The following is a 20,205-nucleotide window of genomic DNA, read 5'->3' as shown; positions in this document are numbered from 1 at the left end:
GACAGTACTCTGCAATGGCATCTTCCATTAAAAGAAAACAAGTGAACATGTCTATGGAACAAAAGTTGGGGGCATTAAAGAGACTGGATAAGGGAGAAAGTGTCAGCACAGTGGCTAAGGACTTCGGAGTAGGCAAAAGTACAATTGGAGACTAGAAGAAGAAGCAGACAGAAATTGAATCGTAGTGTGTTAAGAGAACCTGTACAGAAACATTGAAAGAAAAGAAAAGTATGAAGGAAAGAACAACAACAACAAATTTTAGGCTTCCCTGCCTCTTGAACTAAATCAAACTACAGGTCTACTCCCCCTTTGGGCACTTCGTGGAGGCTCAACCTCTACTATTACCCTTCCAGGGGAGCAGCGCACCACCTGGAATTGACCAGGCAGCACCGGTCATCTAATGCTCCTACCAGTTGCATGGGCGAGCCCGTCGCAGTGGGCCATTACCCAGCAAACCGAGGGGAACCAAGCCCTCCGGCTACGGTTCCACACCGCTCAGGACATGCCAGTCCCCGAAGCCGGCCAATAAATTACCTTTCTCGGGGGCTTCAGAACCACCAAGTTCATAAATTTTATCCCCCGTGGCCGAGACTGCCTAGGTACAGATCCTAGCCAGTAGCTTCGCAGAGTTCTCTACGTCGACCCCCGGGGGGTTTGTATGAAGAAAAGTGAGCTTAACGAGATAAATGAAACACTTTACATTTGATTTTGTCAAATAAGAGAAAAGGGCATGCCAGTTAGTGGGCCAATCATGCAAGAGAAGGCCTTGAAATTTTATGAAGAATTAAAAAAAAAGACAACAATCCTAAATTTGTCACAAGCACTGGCTGGCTTGATCACTGGAAGAAATGATATGGAGTGTGACAGCTTAGTATTTGTGGGAAAAACTATCTGGGGACATAGAGGGTATGTCTCAGTTTAAGGGAATAGAGGGTGTGTCTCAGTTTAAACTTCCAGAAATTTATCGTTGAAAATTTGAATGCAGAGCAATTCTACAATTTTGATGAAACAGGGTTAAATTATACACTGTTACCAGCAAAAAGTCTTGTTTTCAAGGAAGAACAGTCATCAGCCCCTGGTTTTAAAGGAGAGAGTAACAATCTTAGCATGCAGTAATGCAACAGGTGACCCCAAATAAAAACTTGATGTCATAGGAAAATGAAAGAAACCACATGCATTTAAGCACATTGAAATGGATCAACTTTCCATTTGGTATCTAAACTAGTCAAATGCCTGGATGAGCTGTGCAATTTTCAAAAAATAGTTCCATGAAGTATTTGTTCCATTAGTTGAGCGGTTCTTAAAATCTAAAAACTTGCCAAGGAAGGCTGTTCTGATTTTGGACAATGCGTCTTCACACCCAGACATTGAGGAGTTAAAAAATGGGGACATATGAAAAATGTTTTTACCACCCAATGTCACAGTGTCATGCCAGCCAACGGACCAAGAAGTTTTGGTTAGTCTCAAGAGAAAATATAGGCGCAAGCTGTTATCCTCTCTTCTTTCTGCAAACGATGATGGTCAAGGTCTTATCCAGAACTTTAAAAAAAAAAACAAAATTAACCTATTAGATGTAGTTGGATGGGTGGCGGATGCCTGAAATGAGTTACAGTCATGAACACTAGTTTGTTCCTGGCAAAAACTCATCACAAGGGAAATAAGTTTGTTGAACATGATGATGCATAAAATGTAAACTTACTCAACCTCCTGAAAAGAGTTTCTGGATGTGCAGAAGCAGATGAAAATGACGTCGAACAGTGGTTCCAGAATGATACCCAGCAAGATATTATGTCCGATGTAGAAATAATTGCTGCTATCACAGTTAATGAAGAAATGCTGGAAAATGATGAAGACGTTGACTTTGAAGACTCCATGGTACAAGCCCCAAAAATATCGCATAGTAAGGGACTAAAGGCTGTCGAAACCTCCCTATAGCATTTTGAAAAACAAGGTGTGTCAGTAATAGACTTACTGTTCCTTCATCGTTTTCGTGATGCAGCTGCAAAACACAGAATTCAGTGCGGAAAACAACAGTACATTATGGATTTCTTTAAAAATAAATAGTCAGTGTTTGCAAAGTCGGCTGGTTAGTTTTCATTATAGACAGCTTTATGCCTCCATAAAGTATTTTTCTGAGGTCTGTCTTATCAGGTAAATTACTGTACAGTATGTATTCATTAATTTTCATAGGAAAGGCTCTATGGCTTCATAAAGCATGCATTTTCCCTTTGTTTAAGGGTATTTTGGTAGTTTGAGTTATAATATTGAACTCTTTGTAAACTTCTATTCTCAAGCAACCAATACATGCAAGTACTGTATTTTCTGAGGAAACATTCATACTTATACACTTTAAAACCTTTCCCGACAACCCAGCATTTTCAGAAACTCAGCCTTCTTTCGGTCCACATAAGGGCAAGTTTTTGGGACTCTACTGTATTATCATTAGTTTCAGCTGTAGAGATCTTGCCTGGCTGGGGAAAGAGGAGTAGTTAACAGAATCACACTCTACCTAAAAAACATTCAGGTGAAAGTGATGTGAGAGTTAGAAACTTTGGATATGCATGATCCGACTGAACAAAAAAGCAAAAGGGTGCTAGAAGATGAAACTTTAATGCATTTCAAGGACACTTTAACTGTTAAGAGTGACAATCGATATGAGGTGGCTTTACCTTAGATAGTGGGGCATCCTCCTCTACATGATGACATAGCTTAAAAATGAGGCTGCAGTATGTCTCTAAATGATTATGGACAGAGGATAGCTTTGACAAATATCACGAAATGTTTTTGCAGTGGGAGAAAGAAGACATAATAGATAGAAGAAATACAGCCGCCTTCTATCAAGAGTAGCATTCATTTTTTACCTCACAAACCATTAATTAAGTTATCAGGTAAAACCACAAAGATCCACCCTGTGTTCGATGCCTTGGCAAGAGTTGCTGGCTGTGCTTCCTTAAATGATTGCCTAAGTACAGGACCTAGTCTTATACAACTGTTTCTCCCACAATTGAATAGATTCCAACTGCATGCTGTAAGAGTAATAATAGATATCAAATAAGCTTTCCTGGAGCTTAGCATATGACCAGGAGACCGAGATGTACTCCGATTTTTTATGGTGGAAGGCTCCTGGAAAATTAAAAGAATATAGACTTTGTTGTGTAATGTTTGATGTTACAACAAGCCCTTTTGTGTTAAATACGACTGTTTTGCATGCTTTCAATTTAAAAAAATATCAAACAGAAGAGCTGAAATTTACCATAGAGAAGAGAAAAGCAGGTTTTTACTTACTACAAGTATGACAACTTAGCTACAAGTATAGATGATGGAGAGGAATTGCACCTACTCCAAAAACAAGCTTCAGAAATAATACAAGAAGGATGCTTTAATTTACACTGCTAGTCTCAACCAGGAATTCAAGATGGGAATCAAAAGGTACTCAGTCTTAATTGGAATGCTACCTCTGATGAATTGCACTGTGTTCTGCCAGATACTTTAGTGAAATTACATAAAATATTTACCAAAAAGATTTACTTCTGTGTTGTATTTTATATATGTTGGGTATGTGCTCAGTGATGATTACAAGATGTACACAAACATTGTTTATTCTACATTGCTCATTCACTATTCTATATTACAGTTATAATTAAAGGTAATAATAGACACAGTTACAGTTACATACATAACATCTCCCTTTTTTATAAAAAATAATAATAATAGTATAATTAAATGTAGTCTTTTAAATAATAAGGTTTCTTAACAGTACTACCACATCAAGTAACGTAGTTATGTCCATTTGAAAAATTTGATGATACTATACCTCTTTCACTATTTGGTGACACAACACTTCTCTTAGGTTTTGAAAGACTTACAGGCACATCTAAATTTGTAGTGCTCCTGCTATTCTCAGGTATCTCGGTTTCATCTATAACTTCATTCTCATAGTTGTTTTGTATTGCAAACTTTCTGATTATTTCCTTTAAGAAGGTCTCTTCTGTTCCTTTCTACAATTCTTCCATCTGTTCTAATAATCCTATATAAACGTGGTCTTTCTGCTTTTTTATAATTTTCCCTCTTTCATTCAGTTTTTTCCCTTTCTCATTTATGTAAACATGATCTCCTATTTTCAGTAGTTTTAACGGTCTTGCATTCCTATTAGAATAACTTTTTTGTAAGGTTTGTTTCTTTAGTAAATGTTGTTTATGGTCTTCATATTGTTTAGCTTGGACGACATTTTCTTTTATAGGCATCAATCCATTTACTTTTCTTCTAAACATCAATTCTGAAGGTGACTTAATTTCATCTGAAATAGGAGAGTTACGATATTCCAGTTATACTAAATATGGATCCTTGTTGTCAACTACAGCTTTTTCTAACATTCGCTTGACAGTTTGAATATGTCTTTCAACCATTCCATTAGATTGTGGGTAATTTGGACTTGAAGATCTGGTTTCAAAATTCCATCTTCTTGCAAAGTCTTTAAATTTCCTGCAATTATATTGTGGACTATTATCTGAATACACTATTTTCGGAATACCATGTCTTGCAAAAATTGATTTCAATTGCTTTATCACTGCTACACTTGACAAATCTTCCAAATGTCCAATTTCAACATATTTGCTAAAATAATTTATAACTATTAGATAATCCCTTCCTTGAAAGTAAAAGAAATCTGTTCCCAGTACTTCCCATGGACCATTAGGTATTTCTTTAGATATCATTGGTTCTTTAGTATTAGGTTTTGTAAACTAAAAGAAATTGAAGATTTGGTACTGTTTGACAATTCAGTACCAAATCTTCAATTTCTTTTGACATTCCTGGCCAATATAATATTTCTTTTACTTTGATCTTGCATTTTACAACTCCAAAATGACCATAATGAATTCTACTTAACATATCTTTTCGTAAACTTCTTGGTACAACAACACAGGAATTTTTAAATATTAATCCACTTGCTTCTGATAGTTCTTCTCTGAAGTTAAAATATGGTTCTGCCAGTTCTGGAACCGTACATTTTTCATCTGGCCATCCAGTTTTAATTAATTTTCTTAAAACTTGTAGTTCTTCATCTTTTTCTGTTTCCAGTTGAAAAACTTCCATTTTGCCTTTAGACACTGGTATACAACCAATCCAACATGAGCTTCTATGGCTCCTTCACAGAAATCAGATCCTTTATCAGTGAATGATCTTGATAATGCATCCACTATAAAAAGTTCTTTTCGTGGTTTATATTTTATCTCAAACTGATATGGCTGTAATCTTATACGCATTCTTTGTAATCTTACAGGGCATTTATTTAATGGCTTTTTGAAAACTGATTCCAGTGGTTTATGGTCACTTTCCACAGTAATATATTTTCCAAATATATACTGATGAAATTTCTCACACGCAAATACAATAGCTTAAGTTTCCTTTTCAATTTGAGCATAATTCTTCTGTGTATCTGTTAATGCCTTAGATGCATATGCTACTGGTAAATTATTCTGCAGTAAGACTGCTGCTAGTCCTTCTTGAGATGCATCTACAGATAAAACTACTGGCATGTTTATATCATAATACTGTAAAATTGGTTTATTTACGAAGACATCTTTTAGTCTTCTAAATGCTTTTTCATGTGTTGCATTCCAGTTCCAGATAACTTGTTTTTTCAACAAATCTCTTAAACATGATGTCAATTCTGATATATTAGGTATAAATCTAGAAACATATGTAATCATTCCTAGGAAAGTTTTTAATTCTTTCACATTTTTTGGTGGTTTTATATCTAGAATAGCCTTAATGTTGTCTTCATCTGGTTTTAAACCATCTTTAGAAAATATATGTCCCATATATTTCACTTCATTCAGCCTAAATTTACATTTATTTAAATTGAATTTAACATTCTTTTCTCTGGCTCTGTCCATCAACTTGTTTAATCTTAAATCATGTTCTTTTTTATCTTTACCCCAAACTAATAAGTCATCTATATATATTTGAACTCCTTCTAAATCACAAAAATTTCAGAAAAACTTCTGCGGAAAACTTCTGGTGATGAACTCGGTCCATACGGCAACATCAAAAAACAATATCTACCAAACGGAGTGTTAAATGTATTAAATTCACAACTTGAATCTGACAGTTTAATTTGCCAAAATGCTTTGTTTGCATCTAAAATACTACAGACCTTTGCATTTGTCATTTGAGATGAAATTTCTTCAAAGGTTGGTATGTGATAATGTTCTCTCAGTATATTTTGGTTAAGGTGCTGAGGATCTAAACACACTCTTAAGTTTCCATCCTTTTTCCTTACTACCACTAATGAATTAACGAATTCTGTTGGTTGGTTAACTTAACTTTCTTTATAATACCATCTTTTTCCATTCTTGCTAATTCCTTTTTTAATGGATTTAATAAGCTAAGTGGAATGTTCCTACAGGGTTCTATTTTACCAACAGCTCCTGGTTTTAATTTAATATGATATGTATATCCAGTTAAATTCCCAGTTCCTTTAAACAAATCTTGATATCCTTTTAAAGATTCTGGTACCTTTTCATTGGAATCAGGATTTACTGTACAAATCCTTTGTATTAGGTTTAATTTTTGCAATGTAGGTAAACCTAAAATAGCTGGAACAATTTTATCACATGCTACGACTTGAAATTCTATTTCACCCTTGTTCCCTTTTGATGTTTCACATAATAATTTACATTTTTCGACTACATCAATTGTAGTATCATTGTAATTATTTAAAGTGACTTTTGATTTAGTCAAACATTTATCTAAATTTAATTGTTTAAATTTAGGCAATGGTAACACATTACACTGAGATCCAGTATCCAACTTAACAAATAAATATTTAGATATTTTTACTTTTAGTTTTTCAAACCATTCTGTTCTATTTTTAGAAAATGGATTTGTATCTTCTACTGACCATAAAATATATTCAATTATTATGTAACTCATGCTCTAAATTATTCTGTACAACACTAACATTTTTATAAGTGCACATTTTAGAAAAGTGATTTTTCTTTTTACAGTACAAGCAAATCTTATTAAGCAGGACAATTGTATAACTTATGAAAAGTTCCACATTTTCTACATGGTTTCGGATTATTGTACTTTTTACCTTGATAGTTTGAAGATTTAGCATTTTGTTGCTTTTGTTTTACATGATAGTTTTTCGTACAAGGCTGATTTTTTCCTCTGAAGGTGGAAATTTATTATGTTTGATCGCTTCTATTTTATTTTCTTCAGTTAAAATTTTTCAGCTGAAGTTCTGCTAATTCAGAAGCTTTACACATTTTAATACATTTCTCCAATGTTAACTGATCTTCCCTTAATAATCTGTCTTTGCGATTTTTATTTAGAATTCCACTTACTATTCTATCTCTTATTAAACTACCTTTTAATTCTGCAAATCCACAGTTGCTACTTAATTTCTTTAAATCAGTTAAGAAATCATCAAACTATTCATCTACATGTTGTGTTCGACAGAAAAATATATTAATTCGGAAGTAAAACAACAAAAATCAGCATTATATTTTCAAAATTTTTGCAAGACTAGTTTCGATGGTTTTACCGAACCACCATCCTCAGCTGCAAAAGCACAACTGATCGCATTTGCGGTTTTGCAGCTGAGAATGGTGGTTCGATAAAACCATCGAAACTAGTTCCGCGAAAATTTTGAAAATATAACGCTGATTTTTGTTGTTTTACCTCCGAATTAATATTTATTTGGCGTGTTATTATGCCTTAATTTTAGAAAAATATATGGCTATCAACACTTTCGTTTGCTTTCGGTATGCAAAAATTTTCGAAAGCTTCAATTACTTCGTCAACATCGTTCTTATCTTCTTCACTTAAATTAAAAGTATTAAACTTTTTTAAGTGCTTCTTCACCAGTAATATGCAATAAAATAGCTACTTTAATTTCAGGTGATTTAGTAATACCACCAGACGCTAACATATAAATTTGGAATTTTTGTTTCCATTTCTTCCAATTTTCGCTTAAATGACCTTCGAAATTTAGATTACTTGGTGGCTTTAATCCATCCATATTTAATTTAAAACTTTAAACAGTTTATATATACGTATTTTTAGCCACTTCACATAAAAATAAACAACGCACTTACCACTGATAGAAGTTTCGATTTCACTGTTAACAACTTCCCATCATGTTTTTGTTTAGAATATCTTTACGGACGCTGCATGGTTCTTCAAAAAAGCTTTTCTTTTTTTAATCTACGGTCGACTCGACTGTGGCATGTTTTTTTTTTTTTTATATATGTTCGGTATGTACTCAGCGATGATTACACGATGTACACAAACATTGTTTATTCTACATTGCTCATTCACTATTCTATATTACAGTTATGATTAAAGGTAATAATAGATACAGTTACAGTTACATATATAACAATCAACAGCACATACAATTCCATCAGTTTTAAATATCCAACAATGCTGTTGCCAAAGCTCTTGCTATGAGAAGCCCGAAAAAGGAAACCTAGTTGCAATGAACCACTCCTGGAAGATCTAGTGAAATATAAGGAATGGTCAAACCACCTGTCTCTTGTTGAATAATACAATATTGTATTTCTATACACTAACAGATGTTGCTGGAATGAAGTGAAATTGCCACACTGCATATCGTTTCTGTCACATCTACAAATGCATATGTTTGTTGTGCATTCTTACGCTTTGAGAAGAAAGCTGCAGTATTTCTACGTTTAGTATCTGCAAAGGGCCGAGTAGCTCCAATGAACCAGCTTACTGTATTTGGAACAAAACTTCTTGGAGTTGCCGTTGCGAAACAATTAGGAACTATTTTGAAAGTTACAAATTTACCTTTAAAAATGTATTTTTGGACAGACTGTATGTTGGTACTAGCATGAATAGCTAAGAAGGAGCCCTGCAATAGCTTTGTTGGTAAGAGTTAAAGAAATTCGAAAGCTGACTGATGTCAGATGCTGGAGACATTCTACCTGGTGAACTTAATCTGGCAGATTTACCTTCTTGATCTTGTACTCTGTGCAAATTGCTCAAAACGAGATGGTGGGAGAGTCCTTCATGGTTAAGGAAACCTGAAATTACCTGGCCTGTAACAAATATAGTTTGCCCCAAAAAAAGCCTTACAACAGCGAAAAAAAAACATATCATGTGCCTCAAATATTCAAGCAACTGAGAAATCCAGTTATCCATTGTTGTATTTTTCGAAATATTCTAAAATCTTCTGTATGATTGTTTGGATAATTAGATTTTGTGACTACTGAAGAAAAGTGAAGCCAAATGTTTCTATGTCTATAACCAGTGATGAAACAGAAATGACCAAAATTTTACTTAACATGTATCTTTCAAGTGTACAGTCAGCAAAAGACAAGATAAAATGGAATTTTAACCCACCAACTGCACCATGGTATGGTGGATAGGGGGAGCATAAGATGCACAGTATTAAAGATCTACAGAGAACAATTCTTCACACAACTAATCTAAATTATGAGGAAATGTTAACCATTTTATGTGACTGAGAGATACAATCAATAAGAAACCATTACATTATTTGTCAGAGAATCCAAAGGGGCCATTACCATAAACACTGGCACATTTTCTCCACAAAACTCCAAATCCTACCAACTGTGATACTCTTGATTCTGACACAATCGATGGAAGTCATTTGAAGAAAAGGATACAATACTTACAAAGTGTTCAAGATTGTTTTAACAATCTTGAAATAACTGTTTCTTTATTTTTTATGACATGTGTTGGATTTTCCTTTTTCTTGCTTTCAGTCTGCTGAGTTTTATTTGGTGGAGTCTGTGTACTTACTGAAGTTTGGGTGGCTATGGTACGTGTAGATTTATCGGCACTGGCATATGATTTGTTTGATTGAATATGTGTGCTTTGAACTAGTTTTCTGGCTTCAGCATATGAGATGTTCCTAGTGCCTTTTGCCATCTGGACTTTATTTTCTGTTTTCCTTTTTGGACATGAACAGGAAAATGCTGGATGGTCACCCTTGCAATTAATACACAGTGCTGCAGCGGTGCAATTAAGTGCAATTATCACTATCGAGGCCAACCGACGAACACCGAGCACACGTCAGGGTCCCACGCCAGGACATCTTGGAATGGCTGAAACACTGGCACTGGAAGCATAGCCTGGGGTTTGAAATATGTTATCTCAACATTATCATCAATTGCAATGCATTCTAAAAATAATTTTCATACCTTCACTCGGTGATCTTCAAAACACTGGCTACAGCTTACAATTCCTCTCAGGCTTCTCCTAAATAAAACCTATACTTTGTATTTTGGCAGACTACCTACAATGGATTGACTACAGCAGGCATGACTTCTAGCAAAGATACTGTTTTATTTATCTCCATAGAAGTACTTGCATTTTCACATGCTTTAGGTTGTTTATCATTTTTGAACATGTTTTATGTAATAATATTTCAAAGCTTTAATAATATTCCAGTTTAAAGGTTCAATTATGGAAACTGAATTTGTAGAAAGAAATCCTTATTTCATGATTTCCAAAACGAGATCAAAGGGGTGTGCAGTATAGTTAGTGTCTTCTTGAATGTTGCATCCATATTGCACATTAATAAGACATTAACAAATTCTTTTGCTTCTTAAAAACTAGTCTGCTTATTAAACTGGTATTCGACTTTTAAACACTAGTGCATTTTCTGGTAATTCTCTGTAAAAACAACAAGTTTTGTCTGCATTGTAAATTTCACGTGGCTTGTAATCATTTAGGCAAGCTAAGGTAAAACATCTCTTATCCAGTTATCAGATGCATGAGTATCTGTCTCTTGCTTCTCACCATACAGTTTTTGATAAACAGTGTTATTTCTCTTTTTCCATTTTGTAAACCATCAGTTGGTGCTATGTTCTCTCTTGGCATTTTAGTGAATTCCACAGTTATTTTGATCTAAAGTGCTCCAGAAATAGGGACGTTTTCAGTCTCACAGCTTGAAACATTTCTCGAAGAGCAGTTTCAACATCTCTTGATTTCCGATCCCTTTTGCACTTCCTTGAGATGCTTTATGTTCTCTTTCCCCCCCTCAGGCTTAAGTTTTTCCTCTTGAGGGATTTTAAATACATCATGCATACAGCAGTTTTAAACTTTTCTAATGATTTGTCCAATTTCAGAACTCATGTTCCTTAGCCAGCAGAAAGACTATGATTTGCCTATTAAATCAATTTCCTACTTCATGGTTAACAGGCATCATCAACATTATCTTTTTTCTTCTTCAGCTTACAGCTACTTCTTCTTTTACATTCAAAAACTGATAATGTATTATAAAACTAAAGAACATTTTATGAAGTTTTCTGAGAATTTCCTGTGACCATAATGTGTGTGCAAAATAGGAATCAATTTTTTTTTAATGTGGAATCCTTCAGAGATGGAATAAATAGGTTGTACTTCCACTACCTGTATCAGCTGGAGTTCAGAAAGGAAAAAATCACTCATTTAGAGTGCACCTACAGGATTGCTTTAAGATAAGAAATTTTAGCTCCAGCCCAGACAAAGCATTCTGCAAACAGTGTCTGAAAGGATCTGAGGGGGTAAAACTACACTGGCCAAACTTTTGGTCAAACTGGATTTTTGAAGCACTATATACCTTAACTACAAATAAGCCACAATTTTCAATAAATTGTGTGAACTACAAACAGCTTTCACAGGTACCAATCTCTGGTACTGAAGAATCACTCTTTTGCCAATCTAAAAGTAACAAAGAAGAATTTAATAAATGGCAGTTTTTTTATTGATTAGTAAATATTTGTTTTTGTTCCTGGGAATCTGAATGTAATATGTAGCTGATTTTATTAACTGGTAAGTTTAATAACCAGCAGTTACTGCATTCATTTTGCTGTGTGTTATTTTTTTTATAATAAACTGTCAGTTTCTTCCAGCTTATTCTGAATGATGATTTAAAGAGACACCAGTAAATTCATAGTCTGCAATATAACTTACAATCTATTTACAAATTATGAATGTAAATATTTGTAAGCATCATGCTTAGTAAGTTTAACTTCCAAATCAGAAAATATTTTTCTATAACATTTTCTATTTGTCTGCAAGTTTATTTTTTCAGTGAAAATTGCTTCTAATGTTTTCATACCTGAATCTGGTTGAAATGCCATTAAATTCTTTTTAGTTACAAAAATTTCTTTCACGGGTTGCATTTGAAAAAGTATTTAAAAATGCAAGTATCATAATAGGTAATACTTTTTTATTTAATGCATCCATACCAATTTGTCCATAGTATATCAATATGCAAACCTGCAACTTTTTTTAGATTATCTAACTTTGTTTAATCTAATTTTATTTTGAGTTTAACTAACAGTTAAAATGTTAATTTACATCTTGTTTCAGCATATACTCGCTGAGTGCAGAGAATTATGTAAAACTGATAAAACTGATTGGCAAGTATTAGTGAGGGATAAATATAATGTATGGAAAAGAATTCATAACCATAAAACGAAAAATAATTAGAAGTTTGGCTGCATATGTGGCTGATGCTTTTCCCTGCAATTTAGAGAATGTCACTGCTCTAGTGAATTGAATTAGAAGACAGCTTAAATGGTAAGTTAATTTTAGTTTGTCTAATCCAGAATATTGTAGCCTTGCTAGAAAAAGCTTACAGTGTATCCACAAATATTTTATATTTCAGCATTTTTCTGCAAAGTCACAGTAATTGTATTTTGTTCTATATTATAATTTACCCTCACAAGTGGTAATGTAGAATAATGTTAAGTTCAGATTTACTTCCTTGTTTATTTGTGTTTTGAAAAATAGATTAAGCTACAAGCAATAACTTGAATCATAGCTTTTAGGTAACACTAAGGAGTGAAAGTTGGATTTAAGGACTTGCTGTTTAATTAATTAGAACTAGCTCCTGAGTTGTTATAGTAGCATCCAACATAAAAGCTGCAAAAGAAAACTGAAAAGGTTTAGATATTAAATTGGTATAGTGTAAATTTTAAGTTGTTGGTATATCTAGTCATGCAATACAAGAGTCTTGAAATTGGTCTGATGAAGCTGTTATGTTGGATAAGAGTGTGTTGGCCCCAGCAAGGTTTGATCCCTGGCCAGGTTATTATGCATTAGAGGCATCTGGCCAGTTAATACATGCATTTAGGGAGACAGCCAAACCACACACAAATTCTGATAGAATGGGGCCAGTGTTGCAATTTTTAGAAGAGTTAGAAATATACGTTGTGCTGTATGTAATACTGGAAGTTCAAAAAGTACTAACAAAGGATCAGTTCTGTAGTAACAAGCATTGACTTGGTTAAAAAATATTGGAAAGGCATTCTTATGTCCCATCGGCACACTAAGTTATATGAACAATGTGTTTAATCAAGCAATATTAAAAGTATTCATATGATGAGATATAGGGCTAAGTTAGAAAGTGGGCTGCACTGTTTTGTTTATACATCAAAATAAACTATTATGCTACCAGGATATCAAAGACTAATAAAAATATTCTTAAGTGTTCATTTATTGTTGAAAATAGGTTTGGATCTTAAATAAATACAGCACTTATGTAAATAACAAAACATTCTTTAATAAGCCTACCTACTACATGCACATGCTGTTTTTGCTAACTTCATATACTGTTCTGTTGCCACATGCAAGAAACAAAATGCACAATAATTATTAGTGGCCAAGAAATATTAAGTAAATAAAACTAAATGAAAGTATGAATAAAATACAAACTTCATGTTATCTGAAATCCAACATTACAGTGGATCTCAGTTGGATAAAGATCTAATGAAGTTTATAATAAGAAAGGTGCAGCTTTGTAAATTCTTACATGGAAGTGAATAAGAAAGAATATTGAAGATTGTTCCCAAACATTCAAGATTTTGTAGAATTAAGAAACTATGATTATTAAATTACTCGCTTCAGTTCATGACCAAATATGATAGTAGAAGAATGCAGATCGATATCAGCTGACGTAAAGCAGATTTCGATGAAATTCAAAGACTAAGGAAGAACTAAAATAAAAAAAACAACTGTTATTTACACTTAAATTAAGTATAAAGCAATAAATACTGAAAGCAACACTTTTCCAACTCCTCTTAATTCAATTAAATGCTAATAAATTTCTCTGTATTTCAGGTTCTCCAGACGAGTTCTTTCAATAAGCCTAAAACATATTTGTTAGGTTCACTGATAAGTTGCCAAGTTATATGATGTCATAAATACAGTGTAGAGACATTAGGTTTTTTTTTTTTTTTTTTTTTTTTTTTTTTTTTTTTTTGGAAGCAGGCAAGATGAAAAATTAGCAACCACCTTAGCCGGGAATCAAACTACAGACCTCTGGAATACCGGCCCAGCGTGCAAAACCACTACACCATGAAGGCACGTTAGGAAAGCAACAGAAAAGGGATTAAATCCAAAATAGTTTAAATAAGATAAATTTCTCATACCATAACAATTAGATCTTTCACAGAAATAAAAACCTTTCAAAGTAAACACTAATAACACATCATTAGAAACTGTGAGAATAATTTCTTAAATGAAAAAATTCTATATGCAAGAAAATTTTGAATCATAAAAATTAGCACATTAAATACTCTAAATAAGAATTCTATAGCAGTCAAATCACTTATGTTAAAACAATGGTATTAAAAAATTTTCATTAAAATTTCTCAGCATCTAAGCTAACTTTCCAAAACAAAATTTAACCTTGCCAGTAGTGTTGCTCCAAGTTTTAAATGCATCCAAGGAACCTTCAATTGCATCATCAAGATCAGAAACTTTGCAATCAGGAACAATTGCAATGTTTTCGCCATTGGCTGGGTTAACAACCTTAAAAAATAACAGAAAATGTATATATATTCCAAAAATAAAGGTCATCAGAGAAATAATATAAATAGTAAAGATTTCAGAAACTTATAAATTTAATATAAACTTTAAAATGTAAATCTGTATAATGATTACATGATCTTCATCAAATTATTCAAACAATAACAAGTTAAGTATATCACACACACAAAGTACTAGCATTTGAATATATTGGGTCGCCCAAAAAGTTCTGTTTATATAATATAACTACAAATGAAACAGCACAAAAGCATAAGGAGCTTTCATTGAACCACCTAAGCACCATTTTATTTATTACTTTTTGCCATCCCCCAAGCAGCTAAAAAAATTCCATTAAAAAAATCATTAGGCTTATTCACATTATCAGCTTGCTATTTGACTCTATAGAAGTGAACTTCAGGTCATTCAGAAAATTTTGAAATGCTTTGAAGAGATGAAAATCTTGAAGGACAATGTCTAGTGAATTTGGAGGGTGACTTAAAACATGTCAAGCTATGCTCAATAAGTTTGTCTCAGATTCCCTGAAATGTAGAGCAAAGCACTTTCATGATGGAAGACACCTCAAAGATTGGTTAGGTCTAGGTGCTTTCCTTAATTTCTGCTTTTAAAACTGCCATTTGGGAACAGTATTTTTCTGAATTACGGTGTGATTTGGTTACAAAAATGTATAGCATATAATTCCTTTGCAGTCCCATCATACACAAAGCATTACTTTTGGGGATGCAGCCTTTCTCTTAAAGTTACTAAAGGAGGTTCTTTTGACCATAATCTCTTTCTTGTAGCATTACTGTACAGTATCCTCTTCTCAGCTCCTACAATAAGCTGTTTGAAAAATGGAACTTTACTTTTTTTTCCACCAACAAAGAACCATATGCCAAAATTCAAGTAAGCATATTCTGCTTTGTTAAAGTATGAGGTACCCAGACATCATGGTAGCTTACAAACCCACTCTTTTGAAATGAAATAATGAACAGAAGAATGACTTCTTACTGACTATCATACAGTTCATGACATAAATTTAATGTATGTTGGCATTTATAGGCTTTTGATATTCAAGTTGATAACAGTTTTTATAATTTTAGACTAGAAATTTTCTCTTTTATTTGGCTTTCCTACCATGAATAGCACTTTTTATATACTCAGCTACCTGAAAATTTCAAGTATCTGGCAATTCCTGGGCTTTCTGGATAGTCAAGCTTTTACTGCATTTAATTTGTGACAAAGGAATTACGGCAAAAAGCAAAAAAATCAGAACAGTATTATAAGAAATGTGAGGGTGAAAAAAATCAAAGCTTACAGAAAAAACATTTTTATCTTTAGCTGTGACCCATTTGCCATTAATATATGTCTTTTCTTTGGGAAAACCGTAAAAGTTGTGAATTGTTTTTAGTCCTACTGTGGTATAATTAGGCCTCCACTGAAAAGAAACAAAAAAAAATTGTTTACAGCTTATACGGCACAAAAAGTCAATTTCAGTAAACATAGTATTTCAGGATATGTTTAAAAGTAATGTCTCCAAAATAGTTTACATTATAAAATGCAAATACTTAGCATGCAGAAGAATTTCATTCATAAAAATATGAGTCACATATTGTAAACTACAGAAAACTTGCATAATTTATATGCTGTTATATAAAACAATATTACTTTTTAAACTGAGTTGCTATTTTTTAAAAATAACCAATGATGAAATTATTAAAAGAAAGCCAATATACAGTATTTTGCATACAATGCAGAATAAGTCATATATTCATGCAAGATTGCTAAAATTTTACAGCTTGCGGAAAGTGGGGGAAAAAACAACAGACACTACAAAAATTAAGATGAAAAGTTTTGAAACTGCAGTTAAAAAAATTAATTTCACAATAAAATGCTTGCTACTTACTTCACAAGAAGATATAGATTGTATTACATAGTAAAATATTAAATGCAAACTCGTTTAAATATTCCATTTTTCTTTTAATTTTTTTTATTCTACATGAAGAGAAGGCTGGTAGTTCCTATAAGCAGCCCAATATAGATAAGCCCAGATGAACAAATTATCCCAATAAGTACTTACTAGCCAGTCGGACATGTATAAAATTCATAGACTTCTGAAAAGTGCATTAAATAAGTACACTTAACAAGTTGGTATAAATTACAAACTTCTGGTATGGCTTAGCTATGAATGTAAGTAAAATACACAAGTTGATTCAGATCTAAATGCAAATCCCCAAGAGGTGCTTTGCAGGCTTTCAAAAGATTTAAAATTTCAACTCTTCTTCTGCCCATGTGGTAGGAAGGTTTCGGTTGAACATCACTCCCAAAATATTCACTTCTGATGCAACTAGAATCATGGATCAATAAAGACACAACACAGGCTCAGGACTGAGGCCTCACTTTCTACAAATATGCACATAAATAAACCCTTTTCTTTAAAAAAGTTATCTAACAGTAAAGAGCCAATCATTACTCGAAACATTCTTTCTTTCAAAAATTTCTGAATGAAAATTGGTACGTTGCCGCACAAGCCACTAGCACGAAGATCATGTAAAATACCATACCTGCAATGCTTTATCATAAGCCTTTTCACTGTCAAAGAGGACAGAAAAAAGATGGTTTCTTTTAAAGAAAGCTAGATAGAGGTTTCCAAATGAATCATATTATCAATGGTCATGTTTCCTTTCCAGAAAACGCTCTGATAAAGGGAGATTATGTCCTTGTTTCTGTTTGTTTTTTTCCCCTAAGTAATAAACTAGGCGGTGGTTTACCATTTTTTAATTTTTTTCCAAATAGTTTGCAAATACAGCTCGTAAGTGCGACGGGCTGATTAATATAAGGAATTCTCCGGATCTTTGCCTTGCTTATCTATGGGAATGATCACAGATTTTTTCCAAGCACTGGGAAAAGTATGCTCCTTTACACGTGGTTGTAAAGAGTGAGGAGGGTAATCAACAACTTACAGGAAAGTCGCTTCAGCATTTCATAATTTACAACCCTAAACCTGGAAGAGACTTATATGTCTCCATCAAAGCTTTCTTAGCTAAAGCATGGCAAATTCTCCATTATGTGGCTTAGCGAAGGTAGAGTTGGAACACAAAGGGAACTTTCTCTGAGTGTAGTTTGACAGAATTAAATGCCAGTGGGTTGTTGCTGCTACTAGAATCAGCAGCAAAAGTCTAACCAATGTATTTGTATTTCTCTTGTGCTGATCAGTTACCCATCTTTTTCGAGAACTCCTTCCCACATTCGTTTACCTGATGTGGAGGATGTAGTTCTAGACACATAGGACATCCACAAATTCCTTTGGCTTTTATGCCTCATCTTCTTGCATTTGCTTTGGCAAATTTCAAGGCAATAAGATTTTATATTGTTGAGTGCCTATGAAAACCTCCTCAAGCTTTTCTCCGTTGTTACAGCATAAGTTGGCATTCATGGTTTTACCATGGTTTTGGAATATTCTCGCAGCTTTTTTGAAGTTAGAGGTGTAGAGTGTAGGTGCCTGAATAATAATAACATTAGTAACAGATTTCACTGCATCATTGATAGGCACAACTTTTTACCATTTCCTCTGTGAGCTCTGCAAAGGATGAAAGGAGTTCTCATTCTGCTTTATCAAACAGAAAATGAGGGGATCTTTATATGCTATACAGTCCTCTTTGTGTGAGAAATATAAAAATGAGAAAATGATCGTTCTTGTAAGGATCATTCCCAACACTAAATGTACAAAAGGTCAAACAAGAAGGTGAACAGACGGCAAAATCAAGAGTATGAAATGTCCTTGCAGGCTCATGGAAGTATGTGACTTCTCCATTAATGATAAAGACAATGATTTCTGATCATCCAATCACTTTACCTACCTCGAAGATTTCTGTCCTTACACCCCAGACCGGACTATGGTCATTTAAGTCTCCTATTATGAGAAAAGGTTCAGGCCGCTGCTCTCCAAAATCATTTAAATCTCATTTATAGAGGTGGTCATTTGGAGGCAAATAAAGAGAACACACTGAAAATATGCAAGTTTGTTTATATAATTACAGCTTGGTGGGATGTCATCAACTGAAGTGCATTTGACAAACAATTATGTGAAGGAGACCCACACCTTAATCCCAGAACAAGCCTCTTTATGCAAATAAGATGGTTGACAGGCAGAAGTCTAACAAGGAAGTAATTAAATTATTAAAAACTATAGAAATTAGATATAATTTCAGTTTTGTTCAAATTTCATAGCTTTATTTTTTGTTCTAAAATTCATAATTCAGAAACTAACTAAAACAGATGATATAAAACACAAATAAGTGTATATATCATATACAGGTTACATTACCTTAACATTAAAAAGCAAAAAAAAAGCATCTCACTTCATTTTAATAATCTCAAAAACATCAGAGCTGATTAGTGTTTAAAATTATTTGCAATGAAATCTACTTTGTCATTTTTATTTTTTCTCTCATTTTATAAGTTTACATACGCATTTTCTTAGTACTGCATTTTAAAAGATTGTTTCTTACTTTTATTGTGATATGTAATATTGCATTCTTTCATGGGACTTTAAAATTCCAACATCCAAATATGTATCTCTGATATAGGTCAGAAACATTAAAAGCTTCTACAATAAATTCTTCACCCTCTCTTCAAACAAGAACGATAATATATATATATATTACTAGCAGCTTCGCTGCCAGCTTGTCTGGGTTTTAAATGTACCAGAAAAATGGCTGAAGGGAACACCAAACATTAAATTTAAAAACTGCGTAGAATTTTACTCTGCAGAACAACTTCATGATAAAAAAAGTTATTACATATAACAAAATTACAATGAAATAAGCAATATCCCTTAATACAAATATTAATTATCCTAATAAATAAATTAACCAACTTCCCTTTGCAAAATCTTAAAAACTCAAATGGTATAAAGGAGGTTAAGAACTTTGTTTCCTAAAAAAATCACTCAAAACTTTTCAGTATCTTAAAAACAGTGAAATGAGCAATAAATAACACAAAAGAATACCAAAAAACAAAAAATTCTGAAAAGCAAAGTATAATTAATGATATTTTATCTTATATTTTCAAGAGAAAAAATTAGTTGCTACTTTGGTAGACGGTTGCACAGATTTTTGGTGATTTACATTGGCGCAATTGTTGGCGCGGTTTTTATAGTCATCAGCCATCTTGAAAAATGCTGTTTTTACGTATTTTGTGGATATAGTAAAGTATTATAAACTTAAAAAATTTTTTTAAATAATGAATTAATTTTTTGTTGAAAACATTGTTTTCTAAGATGGCTGGCAAATGTAAATAAATACATTTACTAAGAGTATAAAATGCTAAAGTAAGGTTAAACTATTACTTTCATATAATAGAATAAAAACACCGCTATAAACACATTGTGCCAACATTTAATTGGAT

At 33.0% G+C, this 20,205-nt stretch overlaps 1 protein-coding gene across 8 annotated transcripts in view; it reads right to left on the bottom strand.

Annotated features, from left to right (window-relative positions):
- The window catches only part of Ssadh (succinic semialdehyde dehydrogenase), a 275,075-nt gene that overhangs the window by 107,363 nt on the left and 147,507 nt on the right, over positions 1-20,205 (bottom strand). For all 8 annotated transcript variants that reach the window (XR_015038809.1, XM_085808726.1, XM_085808725.1 and 5 more), the window contains 2 exons: positions 16,115-16,234; positions 14,680-14,802 (listed from right to left, as the gene is read on the bottom strand). Coding sequence is in view for 7 of the 8 variants with exons in the window: in XM_085808726.1 (XP_085664852.1) it covers positions 14,680-14,802; positions 16,115-16,234 (243 nt within the window). In the remaining variant the exon portion in view is untranslated. The remainder of the gene's footprint in view (positions 1-14,679; positions 14,803-16,114; positions 16,235-20,205) is intronic.

Source organism: Stegodyphus dumicola, chromosome X1, assembly GCF_044657685.1.
Source record: "Stegodyphus dumicola isolate Sdum_Otavi_A_Nest chromosome X1, ASM4465768v1".
Lineage (NCBI taxonomy): Eukaryota > Metazoa > Arthropoda > Arachnida > Araneae > Eresidae > Stegodyphus > Stegodyphus dumicola.
Note: the sequence above shows the minus strand (reverse complement) of the source record. Positions and strands in the feature narration are given on the sequence as shown.